General features: G+C 39.8%; 1 protein-coding gene and 1 pseudogene across 1 annotated transcript in view; one reads left to right on the plus strand and one right to left on the minus strand.

The window, feature by feature from the left end:
* Positions 1-20,259, minus strand: part of adamtsl3 (ADAMTS-like 3) — a 573,867-nt gene that overhangs the window by 190,359 nt on the left and 363,249 nt on the right. The window contains exon 9 of the mRNA XM_048616129.1: positions 12,086-12,243. Coding sequence (XP_048472086.1) covers positions 12,086-12,243 — 158 coding nt within the window. The remainder of the gene's footprint in view (positions 1-12,085; positions 12,244-20,259) is intronic.
* LOC125486827 lies at positions 18,817-18,916 on the plus strand (annotated as a pseudogene).

A 20,259-nucleotide genomic window follows, 5' to 3' on the forward strand; every position in this document is an offset into this window, starting at 1 on the left:
CAGAAAAGCCTTTTCTGATGAAGGGTCTAGGCCCGAAACGTCAGCCTCTCTGCTCCTATGATGCTGCTTGGCCTGCTGTGTTCATCCAGCCTGCACCTTGTTGTCTTGGGTTTTCTTTATGTTCTTTTCCAATAAACCTGTTCAGTGTTGTCATAACACAACTCTGGAGCAGGTGGGACTTGAACTAGCATTGCACAAGAGCCCTCTCACTGGGTCTGCTGCATTTTCTTGCTCACCTTTTTTTATACTCCGAAGTACTATTACACACAACTAAGTGACCTTCCCACTACCAAAATCATGGAGACTTTTTTTTGCGTCTTTTTTAACGACTGTCCACCACCAGTAAAATCATCCCTGTAGCCAACTCTAAAGGCATCAAGAGCATTGATGGATGCCGTTTATAGTCAGTTTGGCCAGGCCCAGGAACAGACCTCGGAGGAGGTCCTCAGATTCGCTCACACACATCCACACCAGATGCCCGAAGATCAGGAACTGGGTCTACTTTTTAAAAAAATTTTCTAATCAACCTGTTCAGAGATGTTATTACACACTACTTGAGCAGAGGGGACTTGAACTCAGGCCGCCTGGCTCAGTGGTAGGGAACTAAAGAGCCCTTTAGGTCTGCTTTATAGCTTTTATAGTTTTAATCAATCTGTTCAGAGATTCTATGACACACATATGGAGAAAGTGGGATTTGAACACAGGCTTACCTGGTTCAAACATAGGGAAGCTATCACTAAACCATAGAAGCTCTTGGGTCTGCTTCATAAAGGGCTGAGGTGATACATTCACCTGGCTAGTTTGCTTGTTACCAAGGGAACTCATATCAATGAACTCCACCAGGAAATTAGTTAGTGATTCCTTGTGGGCTCTGTAGGGGCTATCACAATATCAATGATTTGGATGTGGGGACCAAATGTAATGTTTCCAAATTTGCAAATGATCCAATGCTAAATGGGTATCTGTGATGTGAAGATGATGTAAAGCAGCTCTAGATGAATTTGGACAGACTTAGTGAATGTGCAAGGACAAGACAGATTCAACATAATATGGAAAAATATGAGGCTACCAGCTTTGATCAGAGGACCAGATGTGCAGAGAATTTCTTAAATGCTAAGATGTTGAAAAGTATAGATGTACAAAGGAAGCTAGGTTGCCTTCTCAAAGTTACTGAAGGCTAACACGGAGGTGCAGCGAAGTATCAGGAAGGTTAATAGAATATTATCCTTTGTTGCAGAAGGATTTCAGTACAGGAATACTGAACACTTCTTTCAATTGTATCGAAGCTTGGTTAGGCCGCACCTGGAGTACTGTGTGCAGTTTTAGTCTCCTTACCTCAGGAAGGATATTACTGCCACAGAGGAAGTACAACAAATGTTCACCAGGTTTGGTCCAAAAATGGCAGGACTGTCCTATGAAGAGAGATTGCGAAACTGAGCCTACACAGTCAGTTCTGCTACAGCACGTATTCCATCAATGCGAATTGGCTGTAACGCGACTGACAAATAGGGGAATGCTATTTCTAAAACACGAACTTGTGTTGGCTATAACGTGATTCCATTGGTGCGCGGAGGAGTACATGTCAACATCACATGATCGTTTCACGGATTTTGTCGTGAATACATACAATGTTAGCGCCAAAAGTGTCTCCATGCCGGTATCATGTGAATATTTCGCAGACTTTGTCATGAAGCGCTTTCTGTGAGAGGTACAGTAAAACCTCCTCCCCCATCAAGTCATCTTGACATTTTTTCAAGGTAAAGTGTTAAATTTACTTTTATTTCATTACTAGATAGGAGTTAAATATTTATTCAAATTGTGCTGTCCTGTGTGTTAGGCTTTCGAGTATTATTTTTGGTGGTCTGCCCCAAACCAATTTTCCCATAGGTCCCATTATTTCTGTAGCGTGACTTTCTGTAAAGCAATGTTGCACAGAAACACAACTATCGCATTATAGCATAACCGACCGTATTCTTCAAAATTTCGAAGAATGAGAAGTGGAAGCATTTGAAACTGCAAATATTTAAAGGGATAGACAGGGTAAATGTAGGAAAGATGTTTCCCCACATTGGGGAGTTGAGAACCAGGGGGCACAGTTTAAAAATAAGGTCAAATGTCATTTAGAGAAAAGATATGGCAAAACGTGTCCTCTTGAGGCTAATGAATCTTTAGAATTCTCTACCCAAGAAGACAGCAAAGGCTCAATCTTTGAGTATGTTTAACATAGACATTGATAGATTTCTGGTTACCAATGGAGTAGAGTTATGGAGATGATGCGAGTGTATTACATTGAAGAGTTTGATCTGCTATTATCGTATTAATTGGAGAAGCAGGCTCAATGAGCTGATGGTCTACTCTTGTTCCCCTGTTCTTAACTATTTCATAAGCCATTTCTTTTGGGACCTTAAGACGAAGTCCATCAGGACTGGAGGACTTATCAGCACAAAGCTACAATAATTTGCTCAGTAGAATATCAGCTATTTCTGGGATGTCACTTGTATCATTTACAATGCAGACTGATTTGAAGTATCTGTTCAATTCATCCCCTCATTTTCTATTACCAATTCCCTGGATTCATTCTCTCAGATCAACACTCCCTAAACTTTTTTTAAACATTATCTGTAGGAACTTTTACCATTTGTTTTCATATTCCTTTCTCTTATGTTTTATGCTTTCCTTCTCCTTATTAATCTATTAGTCATTCTTTGTTGCCTTTTATATGCTGGTCAATCTTCTAACCTGCCACCCATCTTTGTATAATTATCTCCTTTCTCTTTAAGTTTGATACTAACCAACATGTTCAGTTAATGATGGTTGGTAGATCCTCCCCTTGGATTTGTCCCTTCTCTTTGGAATGTAGCTATTTATTGCATTTCGAAACATCCCCTTAAATGTCTGCCCCTATTTCCATTGAGCACATTGTTAGGAATAAGCTTCAAGACAATTTCTCTTCAAGTCAATGTGAAGATACCAATAATGAAAACTAAACTTTGAAAGTTCATATGATCAAAATATCATAACAGAGTGATTCAGTTAATTTGCTTCCACTCCTCCATTCTACAACAGTATTTAGGAAGATGAATTAAAACATTTGAATGTTTATACAAGAAACCGCAAGGATCTTTTGAGCATATCATGGTCACAAATACATTATTTTTTTAAAAAATTCACTTGGAGATTAACTCAAACATTTCATTCCCTTATTGTGGGATTAGCTCTTGCTCAGTTCTGCTAAAGTACATACTAAGTAATGTTTACTAGTTATGATCCAATTTTTTAACATGAATTTATGGCATTGATAACTTCTTAGTAAATCTTTACAATTGCATCATACTTGACTTTTGTTCCAACAATTCCTAGGGACCACTTTCCTCCTCAGCCAAGATTCATTCAACTTGCAGATCCCCAAAAGAATTGAGGCATCTGTTCCTGCATGCACGCATGAAAATATTTAGCTTAAATTGCTGGGAGGCAATTTATAGACCAAATTTCATTTTTAGAGAGCTAATGTTAAATAAGCCACCGTCCAACATTCTGCCTACCAAATTCAAGGAGATTGCATGACTGGCACATGATTTTATAAGCAAACAAGTCTTGCTGTTCTTTTTCAATGGAAGTTGGATTCTGTTATGAGAGTTATACCCTTTCTAGTGTAAAATACCAAAATGCAAGCAGCGAGAAATTTACAAGTCTTATTCTCTATTGTGATGAAGATTCATAATATATTATTGTTGTTTGAACCCATGGGATGTATATTGGAAGCACAACGCATGACTTTAAGTGTGACTGGTGTTTCAATATTCTGTATGTTTAAGGAGGAATGGGGTGGGGTGAAGACACAGGACTGAATCTTGTGTTTTTTGGATTAGGTTAGAGTTCATAGAATCCCTACAGTGTGGAAGCAGGCCATTTGGCCCATCGAGTCCACACCAACCCTCCAAAGACCATCACCCCAGACCCAACCTCCACACCCTGCAACTCCCCCCACCCGCCGAATCCTATTGCTATAACCCTGCATTTCCCATGGCTAATCTACCTAACCTACACATCCCTGGACACTGTGGGCAATTTAGCATGGCCAATCCACCTAACCTGCACAGCTTGGACTGTGAGATTGCGTCACGTTTTTTGAAGGGTTTCTCAACTCGAGGCTTAGTGAATTTTCTGACTATGACCCACACTCCGGATTGCAGAGACACAGGCTCCCTGACCGTAGTTCATCTCCTGAAAAGGTACTGAGTCTGCCCCTGACTTACAGGTGTCTCCATGGACTTCAGTGAGGACTAAACCCCTAAAAGTTAGAGACACGCCTACCTGCTTACCAAGACCATAAAAATAAGAACAGGAGTAGGCCATTCAGCCCCTGGAGTTTGCTCCATTGTTCAATAGGATCATGGTTGATCCTACTTTCCTTACAACTATTTTCCTACCCTTTCCCTGTAACCTTTCATTCCACTGCTGATCAAGAATCTATCTCAGCCATAAATATACACACCTTAAATATACATCTCTCCTTGGCAAGGAGTTCCAAAGACTCTCAGCCCTCTGAGAAATGAACTTCCTCCTCATCTCAGTCTTAAATTGGTGCCCCTTTATTCTGAGACTATGCTCACTGGTCCTTGACTCTCCTCCAAGCCCTTATAATGTAAACAATTGCGGTTGCAGCACTGATCCCTGTGGAAGCCCAATGGTCACAGGTCACTAAGCTGAGAAAGAACCCACTGTTCACATTCACTGTTTTCTGCTCATTATCCAATTCTCCCTCCATGCCAACATACTACTTCCAACACTGTGGGCTCTTATTTTATGACTTAATGTTTTACGAGGTACCTTGTCAAACACGTTCTGGAAATACAAATACAACACATTGATTGGTTCCCCTCTATCCATTCTGGTTCAGACTTCCTCAAAAAACCCTAATAAATTTGACAGACATGATTTCCCTTCATGAAGCCAAGCTGACTCTGGTTGATTAGATTATGATTTTCCAAATGTGCTGCAATTTCCTTAACAGTTGATTACAACATTTTTCTAACAACAAATGTTAGGTTAATCAGCTGACAGTTACTCACTTTTCGAATAGGAGTGTCACATTAGCAAGTTTCCAATCCAATGGAAATCCAGTGATTTTTGGGAAATTACAACCGACGCATCCATTATCTCTGTAGCTACTTCTTTTAGGATCTAAGGATGCAAGCCATCATAGCCAGTGGAGTTATCTGCCTTTAGCCTCATTAGTTTGTCTAATACCATTTCTTTAATGTGATGTATTTAATTCCTGCCACATATTCTGTAGTATCAATGGGATGTTCGAAGTATCTTCCAAAAAGACTGTAAAGACTGATGCAAAACATCATGTTTCACTCCTCTGCCATTTCATTGTTTCCCATAACTACCTCCCAGATTCAATTTTTACAGAGCTCATGTTCACTTTGATCTCCCTCTTCTTTTTACATATTTAAAGAAGCTCCTATTGTCAATGTATTTGCTGATTCTACTGCTGGCACATAGAGAAGGTGTGAGACTGACAGAGCAAACTATTGTACAGCAAGATACGCTTCGCCTCACCCCCCTCAACACTGAGCAGCAGTGCAAGCCACTGATGGTGTGGCTATGCTAATTGGCACAAGGCAGGGATGCTGTGAGCATGCAGGTAAGCACCAAGTAAGTGAGCCCCAAGAGAGCAAGAAAGAATCACTAAGATACAGCCTCAACCAGTCTGTGAGCTCGGTGTCTGTCCCTGTTCACAAAGTGTCCCTGATGCAGACTATTAATGCTCATGGTGTGCTGGTTGCTGGTGTGTGATCTGCATTGCAAATCTGTGTTTCCAAAGCACACTGCTAAGTGCATAGCGGTGGTGCCAGGAAGATTGTGATGAGTGGCTGGTTCCAGATGCCAATGACCATGGAAGGGGCATGCATTTAGCTGATGCCCATGGTTCATACCCAATGATATTTTTGCCCAGTGTCCAACATGAAGGCTTCTCAGACCAAACAGCAAGCTGAATCCGCCAGTACATGTTCTGGGCTCCTTGCCGAGATATCCCACTGTAGTTTGCTCAGTGAGTTGAATAGATGGAAGTGTCAATGCTATTGAGGCAATTTTTCACATTAACAAGGCATTTAACAAGAAATAATGACCATCATCTGATATCTTGCCAGTGCCTAGCAAGAATCTCACCACACTACTTGTAAAAAGCATAAAAGGTGGAGTGAGATTGTCTTGATGTAGAGATGGGTCTCATCACACTTGTCATCTGATTCTGGCACACATTCAGCTATAAACCACAACACTCAGGCCCTTGCAAAGATTTTGGCAAAACTGTTATTTTCATTTTGAGTTCTGAGAGTGGTAGAAGGGTGTCTGGAAATTTGTTTGTTTATATACAGTCTAATGTGTTTATTAAATGCTAGAGGTGAACAGTTCAGTATATCACAGAAATAAAAAGTGTAGAAGGGGAAAAAACTGCTGTTGCTTCATGACAGGATTCCAGTATGATCGAAACATGTAGGAAAAAAAGGAGTTGTTTTTCTCTTTTTATGCAGTTTTTAAGTTAGAGAGAACAGGTTGGTGGCAACAGATGTATAGTTGGCTCGATAATCGTCAAAACTGTCTGGGCTGAGACAAAGTCAAGTGGCTTAAAAGTCAGCAACAGAATAGCTCTCGAAACAGATAGCCGTGCTTAACGAAGCCATGTTAAAAATGAGTGAGAGATAGTAGGAACTGCCGATGCTGGAGTCTGAGATAACAAGGTGTGGAGCTGGATGAACACACCAGGCCAGGCAGCATCAGAGGAGCAGGAAAGCTGATGTTTCGGGTCTGGACCCTTCTTCAGAAATGGGTGAGGGGAAGGGGGCTCTGAAATAAATAGAGAGAGGGGGAGGTGATGATAGAAGGTGGATAGAGGAGCAGATAGGTGGAGAGAAGACGGACAGGTCAAGGAGGCGGGGATGAAGCCAGTAAAGGTGCATGTAGGTAGGGAGTTGGGATGAGGGTTGGTCAGTGAGGAGGGAGGGGCGGGTAGGTGGGAGGGAAGACGGACAGGTCAAGGAGGCGGGAATGAGGCTAGTACAGGTGACGTGAGTGCAGGTAGGAAGTGGTGCTGGGGGTTGATCAGTGAGGTGGGAGAGCGGGTAGGTGGGAGAAAAGACGGACAGGTCAAAGAGGCAGGGACGAGGGGAGGGTGGTCTTGGGATGAGGTCGGGGGTGGGGAGATTTTGAAGCTTGTAAAGTCCACATTGAGACCATTGGGTTGTAGGATTCCCAGGCAGAGCTGTGTTAGCAGTTTGCTTAAGGGTTTTAGGAATATACATTAAATGAATGAAGTAACATGGGGTGGATGCAGAAACCTGCCAGGAAAAAACGTTAAAGTGATGCCAACTGAAACAGTAAGTTTAATTTGGAGGTAGGATCATTCGTCACTGAGTTTTGAGTGTTTGTAAGCTTGTTGTTGACGGGTTGAATCTTTATTTCTGATGTTTCTAATAAGAGCATTTAAAATGGTTCTTATATAGTATAACACTTTGTGTTTGACAGCCCCTTGTGAATATGTTCAGTAACTGACCTTCATTGTAAACAAAAAGCAAAATAAAGCTTCTGGGTCTATCAAGCCAGGTCTCATTCTGGGAATAGGCTTGTCCAGTGTTATCATCAGCTGGGATCATAACAATATTAGTTCATCAGAAAGTTGGCAAAGTGTGTAAAATGATTGTAACGCCGTGAAGCACCTCTAATCACATTGAAGAGTAGAAGCCAAACATGACTGGTTTGTCCAGACACAGGAACCCTGAGACTGCAATTGAGCCTTCACATAAACGTAGCCAACCATTACTTTATGTAACACATATTCAAGAGTATGAGCTATTTTGAACTTCGTTGGCTGGCTGACAAGGAGAAATAGGCATCCAAAGTATGGGCTTTGCATGCACCAAACTGTATTTTCTGTTTCAGAACTTACCTTTTCTTTCCTTTCCCCTGAAAGAGAATCCCACCCCAATTCACCTCAATCATCATTCCCAAGACTCTGCTACTGCTGTTTAAAAGTACTAAAGAATGATACTTCTCATTGATTGTCCCTGCTGAAGTACTATCAGGAAGGAATTTGATTGTTTTTCAGAATTGTGGCTATGGGAAATTCAGTAACATGTTGAAAATTTCTTACATAGGATGTTGGATTTGCTGGCTAAATTTGTCCTTTCCTAAGTGCCCTCGAGAAGGGGCTGGTGAGTCACCTTCTTCAACTGCTGCAGTCTATGCCATGCCCGCAGCGGTGTTAGGAACGGAGTTACTAGCTTCTAAGGAATAATTGCTGATTTGTCATTGTTACCGTTCAAGTATTTTGACTTAATTGTTTGACCGTGACTGCAGGATATTTGCTCCTCTAGACCACTGTGTCTTTCAATACATCTGACTTCTGTGTTTCCTCCTTGATCTATATCTAAGGCAGTGCTCTGTTATAGTTACAATCTTAATTATTATAACCCAAACAACAGAGCTCCTGCAAAGCAAACTCCATACATACCGGATTCATCTGGAGGAAAGGAGCAGTCAATGTTTCGGGTATTACCCTTCTGCAGGACTGAAGGAGGGTAATACCCGAAACGTTGACTGCTCCTTTCCTCAAGATGCTGCCTGGTCTCGTGTTCTTTCAGCCTGCAGTTTTCTTGTCTCTATACCAGATTCATCACCTATGTGCTTCAAGGTTCTTTCCTATTTTCTGTCCTTTCTTCAGTATTCATCTGCTCTTTATCTAATACCTAATATAAAATGGGATCAGATAGCAAAGTGCAAGTGTCTCTACAACACTATTTCACTAATTGCTGTGCACTTTGATTTCCTGTCTAATGTCATGTGATGAATGGTGTAGCAGTTTGCCAACATAACATCATTTCAATGGAACAGTCACCCAAATGGACAAGTTTCTCTTCTAAAGTAAAGGATAGAAATATTTAATATTTAAAGCTCAAACAATATCACTGACAAGTATTTTACCCATATCATTTTTACTAACCATTTGTTGTTGAAATTCGAATATAAGTTCTGATACAAGCATTGAATGCACTGACCATCCAAGTCATTCTTCCACAGAACAACAAGCACAACTTATCCTATTGTAGCTTCCAGCCCACCTATGTCTTCTGCTCAGTTGAAGCGCTTCTAGAATGCTCACTACATACAACAGTAATTAGATTTCAAAAGTACTTCCCTGTTGTAAAGCATTTTGGGGTATCCTGAAGTCATGAAAGAGACAAACCTCATCTACTTTATAAATACTTCCGGATCTCCAAATAGTACTGAAGGTGGTGTTTGATACACTTGCCTTTATTGGTCAGTGCATAGAGTACAGGAGTCGGGAGGTCATACTGCAGTTGTACAGGACATTGATTAGGCCACTTTTGAAATACTGCATGCAATTCTGGTCTCACTTTTATAGGAAGGATGTTGTCAAACTTGAAAAATGCAGAAAAAATTTGCAAGGACATTGCAGGGGTTGGAGGTTTGAGCTATAGGGAGAGGCTGAATAGACTGGGGCTATTTTCCCTAGAATGTTGGAGGTTGAGGGGTGATCTTATTGAGGTTTAAAGAATCATGAGGGACACGGATAGGGTGAATAACCAAGGTCTTTCTCCCAGGCTGGGGAAGTCCAAAACTAGAGGGCACACGTTTAAGATGAGAGGGGAAAGATTTAAAAGGGACCTAAGGGATAACTTTTTCATGCAGAGGGTGGTGTGTGTACGGAATGAGCTGCAGAGGAAGTAGTGAAGGCAGATACAATACAACATTCAAAAGGTATCTAAATGGATACATGAATAGGAAGAGTTCAGAGGGAAATGGGCCAAATGCAGGCAAATGGGACTGGAATAATTTAGGACATCTAGTCGGCATGGCCATGTTGGACCAAAAGGTTTGTTTTGGTGCTGTACAACTCTATGACAGGTTAGCAAACAATCATAAGGTCCACCTGTTCTTCCTTATATTTCACAATTTGGTTTCTGTTCACCAGTCTCCAAGGACATTATTCATTTTCAATCATTTGTTCCCATCTGACATAATGCAGTCAGTTATGGACAGCTATTGTTCTCTGGAGTATCTAACTCCATCCTATAGTGGCAGTGCTTCTGAGGCTGAAGTTCCAGGATCAAGTCCCACTCCAGGACTGGATGCAAGGACAATGCGTTTACAATGCAGCCAACCAAGTTCAGCACTACCTTGTAAATTTGTGCAAAACGAGCCAACAAGCAGGTACAAACAGTGTGAGAGATTCCCCATCAGCCATGAGATGGAACAAAATTGCAGTCTCTACTGTCACTATCCTTAGCTCCAGACAATAACATGTATGTTAAAGTATATCTTGTCACAGGAACACAGAATCCTTTGGGGCAGGGTTGATCCACACATTAACTGTGAAATAAACAATTGTTTCTTGCAACCCAAAATTTTACCTCAAGTTTGTTAATCTTAATTCTGAGTTTACATTGAAAAGAAAAAGGATCCTGTTTTTGCCCAGATCATTTGTTACCCTTAGCATGCCAAAGATAAATTAAAATTTTCTTCAATTTTCTCTCCTTGAATGAAAGTAATTTCAACTTGCTTTGACTCTTTGCTTTAGGCTTTGACACAAATCCTGGTCCCACATCTGTCATTCTATTCTGAACTCTCCATTATCTTTCTGAAGGTCAGATATCAAAACCTGCTCATAAAATTCCAAATATAGTCTTATGTTTACTCAGTATGAAGACAATAAATTTTCTTGATTCTCTTTTATGATAATAATCAAGCTTTTGGTAAGTGATTAATAGTCATAAGAAAGACAGAGAAAGAACATTTTATGCCTTGCAACATCCTAAGATGCTTGATATTTTTGAAATATAGTTTGTTATGTAGGTTTACAGTGAATTAGCAGACAATTTCCTACAACCAGTAATACAGGTAAATGAGGAATTAATGTGTTTTCAGGACTGTTGGTCCAGGGAAGAATTATGGCCAGGACATCAAGTAAACTTTCAATGTATTCTAATTTTTTTATATCTACTGATCTACTGATTAGACTCTACTAATTCCAAGCCACTTACCATCCTGACTTGGAAATACAGCTCTGCTCCTTCAGTGTCAAAATCCTGGAATTCCCTCTTTAACAACATTGTAGATTAATCTACTGCATATGGACTGCAGCGGTTCAAGAAGGCAGCTCACCTCCATCTTTTCAAGGGAGACTAGGGACAGTCAATGAATGTTGAAACAGCCAGTGACACACACATCCCACAACTGAATAAAAAAAATCTTAAAAGTCTCATCCGACAACGGAACACCACTGCGGTACACCCGACTTTGAACCATCATCAAGGCTAAAATGTTTGTGACCACCCAGGTTACAGGGAACATTGCTACAATTAAGCAAGGCTGAACACAACACCACTTCCTTCTCCACCTCCACACTGTGTGAAAAGTTGTTGTTTTCTTTTCCCATGTACATTAGATTACATCAATATTGTTCTAAGATTCTTCTCTCAATCCTAACTTAATTGGTATTAATATTTCAGAACGCTATCTTATTTATTTTTGATGCTTGGCCATACAGTATCTCATCAGTAATTGATTTTTATTATTACCAGCAGTTTTTTCCCCCCAGATCATTTAGAAAGGTTTCAACAACGGGGTGTTGGGATGGATTGCCCCACCCCCTTCAACACCTAATCACTGTCCTTCCAACAAGGCTGCAATCAAATTCCACATATTCTCTTTTCTTTTGCCAACCCAGTTTTGAATCCAGCTAACTAATTTTCCATTAACATCATAAACTTTAGTTTTCGTTAACTCACATAGTCAGAGAATTCTACCAACGCCTCCTGAAAACGCAAGTAAATTTATCAACAGTATATAGCCTTCAACGTCTGCCTTGTTTATCTCCTCCAAGAACCACACAAAATAGGCCACAAATGACCCATTCCAGCTAAATCTTGCTGAGTACTCTTTATGATCTCAGTATTTTTTAGATTGGTATTGATAGCATACCTTTGAAGATAGCAGTTGCACAGTTATTCATCATACATACAAGTTTGAAAATGATCAAAACTTACAAAATTACCTTGATAATAAAATCTGCACCAAGTGGGCCCTGTATCTTCAGAACTTCTTTATCAGAGTTTTTCTGAAACTCAATGGTTGTATTCTCAATGACTGATATTCCTGAAGCATTTAGCTTGTGGTCTCCTTTATGGCCTTGTAGTGTTTTTGATTCTATATCTGAAATAAATTTGATTCACATGGTTATACACCTTTCAAACTGACTGACATTTTTTCATTAACAAGTAAACAAATTATTTTATGCAATAAACTCACTAAAAGCAACATTTTCACATGTGCTCAGGGAGAAATGCTGACAGATCATGCATCAATCAAAATTCACAAAAGATCAAGTACAGTGTTTGTAGAATGTTGGAATTCCGACAGCAGCTTTCATTTTCTTCATTCTTTGTGTAAAAAATAGACACTTTATTTGAAATAGAAATTATAAAAGTGAGTTTGGACTGTTGAACTGAGTCACAGACAATGAACTTTTAGAACTCATTGCAAAAGTAGAACTGTTTTGTGTTCCTTCCTTGGTAATATAGGATATGTAATTTTTAGAGGAGGTGGATTTGATACTTTTGAGAGACTAGTTGGCACCAAGTGCCTTGAAATTGAAAAATAAAATGCCAGCAACAACTTTTCAATTGCTTCTAAGTAGCAGCATGTCACAGATCAGAGAAGACAGCAGTGGGGCTCAGACCTCCAAAAGCCTGCAAGCAGATTTTTTTCCTCTCTCTGAGTATGGTAGAAAACCAGTACTAAAAGATTCTGAAAAGAACAACTCTGAAATTAAAAAAAATCTAGGCCCACTGTCCAGTTATCAAATTGAGGATCACCAGTCAACAACAAAATGGTACAATTGACAAAAACCAAACAAGCAATGAGAAAGACACCTCACTAACCCTTGTCGTGTAGACCCGGGATACACAGACATAGTTTCTTTTTGCCTACATTTTTCAAAACGGTATTTCTGCAGAATTCTGACTCGTGTGTCCTATTTGAGAGTGAACGTGCATATGTTTTGATTTTGAAGATAGTATTGTTAAAGCTTGCATATGAGTAATTAATAATTAAAGATGCCACCTGTAAAAGGAAAGTTTTGCTTTCTTATTCAGAATTAATAAAATTGTATTATGTACTTATTTTATCTTAGATGCAAGTCAAAATCAGGCAAATTAATCAAACTAGTAATTAATCGGATCATTTTCACATTCATGCTGACTGGTGCAGCTTGATTTCCCAGCTTGTGACTTTTGAACATTCAATACTTACACACAATTAAAACAATATCATTAGTTCACAAGAGGAAAGTACTTGTTCAACTCAACGTGGACTTTACCAATTTCAAAATCTCCCCACCCCCGGCCTCATCCCATGACCAACCCTCCCTCTCATCCCCGCTTCCTTGACCTGACACAACCTGTCCATCTTCTCTCCCACCTATCCGCTCCTCCCACCTCACTCATCAATCCCCATCACTGCCTTTCTGCACTCACCTATCACCATCCCACCTACCTTCCCCAGCCCCACCCCTCCTCTCTATTTATTTCCCAGCTCCCTTCCCCCTCCCCCATTTCTGAAGAAGGGTCCTGACCTGAAACTTCAACTTTCCTGCTCCTCTGATGCTGCCTGGCCTGCTGTGTTCCTCCAGCTCCACACTGTTTTCTCTCTGATGCCAGCATCGGCAGTTCTTACTATCTCTGTTCAAACACATTGTTGCTTTGAGCAATTCTCTGTGTCACTCTTCCATTTTGGTTAATTTTGTGAAAGGACTCAGAATATGATTTGTAGTTTTGACCGCTCAAACATTAAGAATGTGAATGCAACATACTACACGCAAATTAAGGGAGAACTCATTCAGCAATAAAGAAGGTAGGGCTAAATTGAGTGTAGGCTTTGGATATAGATATTTTAATATCTTTCGAGGAACATATGCTACAGCCATGCAAAGTAAAATTCATGTGGTCTAGCACATAGGAAGACCAGGTGATGCGAGTGAATCAAAGGGCTAGTTAACTCACTGCATTTTATAGTAATATTAGGAGTCAAATGAAAACGTGCCTTACGATATCCAGTAAATAGCTGGGGTTGAGATCCTCTTTATATTCGATTATTTGCACTGTAAGCACTGAGGAAAAAATACTTCAACCATATCCCCATACACAGAATCATCTCAGTAAACACTCCCTGGACTGTCTCCAATGCCAGTATATATTTCTTGAAATACAAAATTGTGCACAGTATTCCAAATGTGGACTGCCTTCATTAGTTTTAACCAGACCTCTCTACTTTTATACTTCATTCCCTTTGAAATAAAGATCAGCAGTATATTTGTCTTCCCTATTACCCACTGTATGTGGTTTCTTTTGAGATTCATACATGAAGACCCCCAAAACCATAATGTGCTGCAGCCTTCTAGAGTCTTTCCTTTTTGAAGTAATATTTGACTCTTCTTTCTGCCAACGTGTATACCTTCACATTTTCCCACAGTGTTCCATCTGCCAAATATTAACCTAGGCACTTAACCTGTCTATATCTTTCTATATCTTTCTGTAAATGGTGTATCACTCTCACTTTTTGCCTTCCCACATTTTTTTGTGTCATCCACAAACTTGGTGATAATACATTCACTTCTCTCATCCATGTTATTATTATATATTATAAATAAATGTGGCCTCAACACAGATCCCTGTGGCACTCCAAAGGTTGCCATCCTGAAAATTTCCCCTTTATCCCAACACTCTATCTTTTTAATAGTTAAACAATCCTACATCCATGCTAATATACTGCCTCCAAAACCACGGACTCCTATCTTATTGAGTAGACAAATGTGGTACCTTGTTGAACGCATATTGGCAAACGAAATATATTACATCTTCTTGTTCCCCCTTATTGATGCTACTTGTAACCTTCTCAAAGAATTTTAACAGATTTGTAAGGTGTGATTTCCCCTTCATGAAGCCATGCTGACTTTGCTTGATGATATTAGGTATGTCTAAATGCTCTACTATTACATCCTTTAGAATAGATTCTAACATTTCCCAATGATCGATGCTTATCTATCTGTCCTATCATTATCTATATTTTATAACCTCCCATTTTTGAATAAGGGTATTACATTTGCAGTTTCCAAGATCTGGGATTTTTCCAGAATCTAAGGATTATTGGTGGATTATTACTGGTATATCCGGTATTCTGCAGCTAGTTCATTTAAAATCCTAGGATGCAACCCAGGGAGTGAATCAGTCTTTATCCCTATTATGTTTCCTTCTCTAATGATAGATATTGTGTTTATTTCCTCTTTCCTTTAATAATTCCTCCTTGATTACTTAGTATTTTTGGAATGCTGTTAATGTCCGTGAGCGTGAAGACGGATATAAAGTATTTATTCAACTCCTCTGTCATTTCCTGTTACCCTATTGTTATTTGTCCAGCCACATTCTCTAAGGGACTGATGTTTACTTTAGCATGTGTTCTTTCTGATTTTTTTTTAAATAAGCTCTTGCTGTTGAACTTGATATTACTGACTATTTTGCCCTCAGTTTATTTTCTCTCTTTCTTGGGTCATCTTTTGATGGGTTACCACCAATATTTGCCAAATGTGTTTTTTCTCCTTTCAATCTGACGCTATCCTTAACTTCACCAGTTAACCATGGTCATTTAATCCGCTTCTTGGAATCCTTCTCCCTCACTTGGCCATATCTTGGCTTTGCGTTAGGAACTATTTTCTAAAAATGTCTGCCATTGTTCCTTAATTGGCTTTTCTGCTAAAATCTTCTCCCAGTCCATTCCAGCCAAGCCTTTGCATATCCCTATGCAAGTACCCTTATTTAGATTTAGCACAGTTGTTTCTGACCCAAATTTCTCATTCTCAAACTCAATGCTAAATTCTATCTTGGCATGATCACTGTTCTTACTGGACTGCTTAATTCTGAGATTTATTAAACCTGCCTCATTCTATGTTATGAGATCCAAAATAGTCTGATCCCTGGTTGGATCCACAACATATGGTTCTAGAAAACTATCAAGCACTAGCTACAATTTCTTCCTCTTGACCACATCTGACAATTTCATTTTCTCATTCTACATGAAAATTAAAGTTACCCATGATTAATGCACTGCCTTTTATTTCACACACTCTCATTTTCTCCTGATTTATTTTTTATTCTACTGCATAGCTATGGTTAGGTGGCCACTATTTGAAATAGAAGAGGAAATCCTCTGGATTTTAATCTCTGTAAAGTGATTCGTAATGGGGAACAGATTGAAACTTTTACCTTTCTGGTTGTTTTAAGACTGTAACTAGACAAATTGTTGTTCCTTTGTCTTTTGTGTAATCAACTTCTAATCTGCAGTTAAACAAACTCTGCAGCCTCATGTGACTATGTTTCAATGAATGACTACCATGCTAAATAAAGCAAAGCCTATCTTGCCAAATTTCATTCAGGGATCTGATTTGTCAACAGTTCCATCATCTGCTTTCATAACCATGTAATTGGGTAGTTTGGATAGTTACCTTGTAAATAGATTTAAGGGTAGCCTTGTGCATGTTAACTCAAGAGGTAGATAATACACAAACAGGATATGCTGTTACCTATAAATTCTGCGAAGGAGTTACACAAAGCAAGTATTCTACTTCTCCAATCCCCAAATGTGTGTTTAATGATGGGTTAACAAAAAGATTATCCTTCATGGGAAATTGCTATTCTAATTTTTTTCTTTAGTTTCCTTTGGGAATCCTGGAAGAAAAGTGCAAACATTTTCCTTCAGGGATTAGGTGGTGTAAAAAGACTAATTGGGTTAATTACCTTATCCCATGCCTTGTGATTAATGTTAACCCAGCTGGAAAACTGGGGATCAATTTGCTCCCACCATCCCCTGCACTTGTTCACTCCATCCCACACAACGTAAAATGGGTGACCAATCCGATCCTGTGTGTTTCTGATACGGAAAGCTCAAATTAAAATTTGCACCCAGTTTTCTTACTTTAGATCTGAATTAGTTTTACAGAACAAAAGCACGCTACATGAGGCAATGGCAAAACCTAATTTCAATGCCGTTTTCTCTCTATTTAGGAAACACAAGATTGGACAGAAAACTTTATGATTTCCTGAGGCAAGTGATAAAATCCATGAATTATATTTGGAAAAACGATGACTGGATTTCAAAATCCAATTCTTTCCCCATCAAGAACAGCAATAACTTGCTTTCTGCAGCATCCTCAACATTTAAAAAAAATTCAGGTTGGCCCACCAGAGCGTTGAAACAAATTCTGACGTAAGGAGTTGTTACAGCAGTTGGCCAAAGCTTGCTCAGCGACGTAGGTTTTAATGTCACAAGTCAGACAACACCAGATTTTAGACCAACAGGTTTATTTGAAATCACAAGCTTTTGGAGTATTGCCCCTTCATCAAGCGTAGGTTTTAATAATCATTTTCAAGGGCAAAAGACACAGAAAGGTTTGGGAGGAGGGAAGGTATTCCAGAATTTCAGGCGCCAGTAGCTGTAGACACAGTCACAAATGGTAAAAGAAAATTCTCAAACCTTAGAATCCCTACAGTGCGGAAAGAGGCCATTTAACCCATCGAGTTTGCACTGACCCTCCCAACAGTATCCCACCCAGACCCGGCCCCTACCCTATCCCCGCATTTTTACTATGGCTAATCCACCAAGTTGGCACATCACTATGGACAATTTAGAATGGACAATCCACCTCCCTGGTGCTGTGAGGCAGCAGTGCTAACCACTGAGTCATCATCCCGCCACACCTAATCAGGACATAATAAACTACACCTATTTTTTTAATATACCCATTGCACACAATAGAAAATACATTGTAAACGTTTCCTTTAGGTTCTGCAATATTAAAATTGTTATATTATTACCTAATATTATCTAGTCAATTGTCAGCATTCCCCATCATGCCAATGGGTAATGCTTTGAGCAGGAGATCTCATTTTATTTTGGTCAACGAGCAGGTACAGGTCTAAAGTCAAGTGATCAAAAACATTTCCCTTCGGTGCAGCCTCTTTGGTTGAAAGTAAAATGCTTTTGCATTTTTAACCATTTCAAGTATTTTGTTGATAACCGCTCTTGAAGGTTTTGCATTCAACTCATCTGAAGTGGCCATTGCATTCCCAGGGATGTCACATTTGAATTTAAGTGAAGGGCTGATTTTTACTGTTGCGGCACTGCGCAGATGAGGCAGTAACGAGCTCAGAATAATGTCAGGTTCTCGTCATCATTTTTTACTGTTACTCAAGTTGCTGTCACACTAAACCAGGTCTTGTGAATAGCAGCTGGAACATCTGTCTGTTTCAGGCAGGACACCACTTTTAAAACGCAAGTCTGAATTTATTCAAAAACTTTCATTGCTGCTACTGTGCCCGGTGCTTGTCCAGGTGCCAAGATATAATTGGTGCTCAGATCTGTTCAGGCACAAAATAGAAAATAAGAACTTGATTATCATCTGACCGAAAATGTCTAATTTTATTTGCCAGAACAGTGCAAGAAATTTTGGATTATACAAGGCCCTAGATTCGAAAGACTGGTAAAAGGTCTGTTAAAATCATAACTCTCAAACCCAAAGTCAAGGTTTCTGTTGACAGCCTTACTTTCCAGGTAACTTGGGGGGATTTGGAATCTGTTGGGTTTTCCCAACTGACAAATCTATCAAATAACAAGTGACAAACAGAAATTGCAACAATGTGAAATCTCAAAGACATAAGTGAAAGCCCCTGGTACAATGACTCTCTAATGAGTCAAAAATCATCAGCTGATACATAGAAGATTAGTACGGCCTCTACGCAAGGAAGACATGCACACTCATGAAATGTTCCATATTTAGGGGCCCTCTTATGGCATAGTGGTAGTGTCCCTATCACTGGAACTAGTAGAGCCCAAAGAGAAAGAAAAACAGTTGGGCAGAAAAAGAATTGGATAATGGTCAACTAGGAGAATGAATATCTGCCAATGGGGACTATTAATGACTAATATGGTCAAGCACCTTCCCCATGCTTTCCCCCACCCCCACACACCAGGCCTTATCACATGGTCTGCTATTACACACAACCCATCGTCAGTCACTTTCTTCTTGCATCTGACTTCCCAAAACGCATCGCCTCACACTTGTCTGGATTAAACTCCACTTGCTATTTCTCTGCCAACTTTCCAACTGATCTACATCCTGCTGTATGCTTTGATATCTTTCTTCACTATCCACAACTCCAACAACTTTCGTGTCATCTGCAAACGTACTGATCAGTTCACCTACATTTTCATCCGAATCATTTGCGTATATATTAAAACAACAGAGGTCTCAGCACTGATCGTTGCAGAACACCACTGGGACCACTACTGGTCACAGATCTCTAATCAGGAAAACTTCGTTCCACAACTAACGTCTGTCAACTACCAAGCCAATTCTGTATCCAACTTGCCAACTCACCGTGGACTCCATGTAATTTGACCTTCTGGACCAGCGCACCATGCGGGACCTTGTGAAAAAAATTTATTAAAGCCCATGTAGACAACATCTACTGTCTTACCCTCATTACTCACCTTTGTCACTTTCACAAAAAACTCAATCAAGTTTGTCAGACATGACGCATAAAGCCATGCTGACTATCTGTAATAAGTCCATTCTTTGCCAAATGCAAGTAAATCTTGTCCTTAAGAATCTTCTCTGATAATTTCCCTATTATTGGTGTAAGGCTCACTGGCCTATAATTTCCTGGATAATTCCGGTTGCCCTTCTTGAATAAAGAAACAACATTTGCTGTTCTTCAGTCTTCTTGGACCTCGCCTTTGGCTAAAGAGTTTACAAAGATCTCTATCAAGGCCTCAGCAATCTCCTCCCTCGCCTCCTTCAGTATCCTGGGATAGATTCCATCAGGCCTGTAGACTTATCTATCTTAATGTTTTTCAAGACACTCAACACCTGCTCCTTCTTAATACCAACATGTCTCTGAGTATCAACATCTCCCTCTCTGAACCTAACATCAGCAACGCCTTCAGAGATAGTAAGAACTGCTGATGCTAGAGTCTGAGATAACACAGTGTGGAGCTGGAGGAACACAGCAGGCCAGGTAGCATCAGAGGAGCAGGAAAGCTGACGTTTCGGGTCAGGACCTTTCTTCAGACTCAAAACGTCAGCTTTCCTGCTCCTCTGATGCTGCCTGGCCTGCTGTG

The sequence above is a fragment of the Rhincodon typus genome, chromosome 33 (genome assembly GCF_021869965.1).
Source record: "Rhincodon typus isolate 14 chromosome 33, sRhiTyp1.1, whole genome shotgun sequence".
Lineage (NCBI taxonomy): Eukaryota > Metazoa > Chordata > Chondrichthyes > Orectolobiformes > Rhincodontidae > Rhincodon > Rhincodon typus.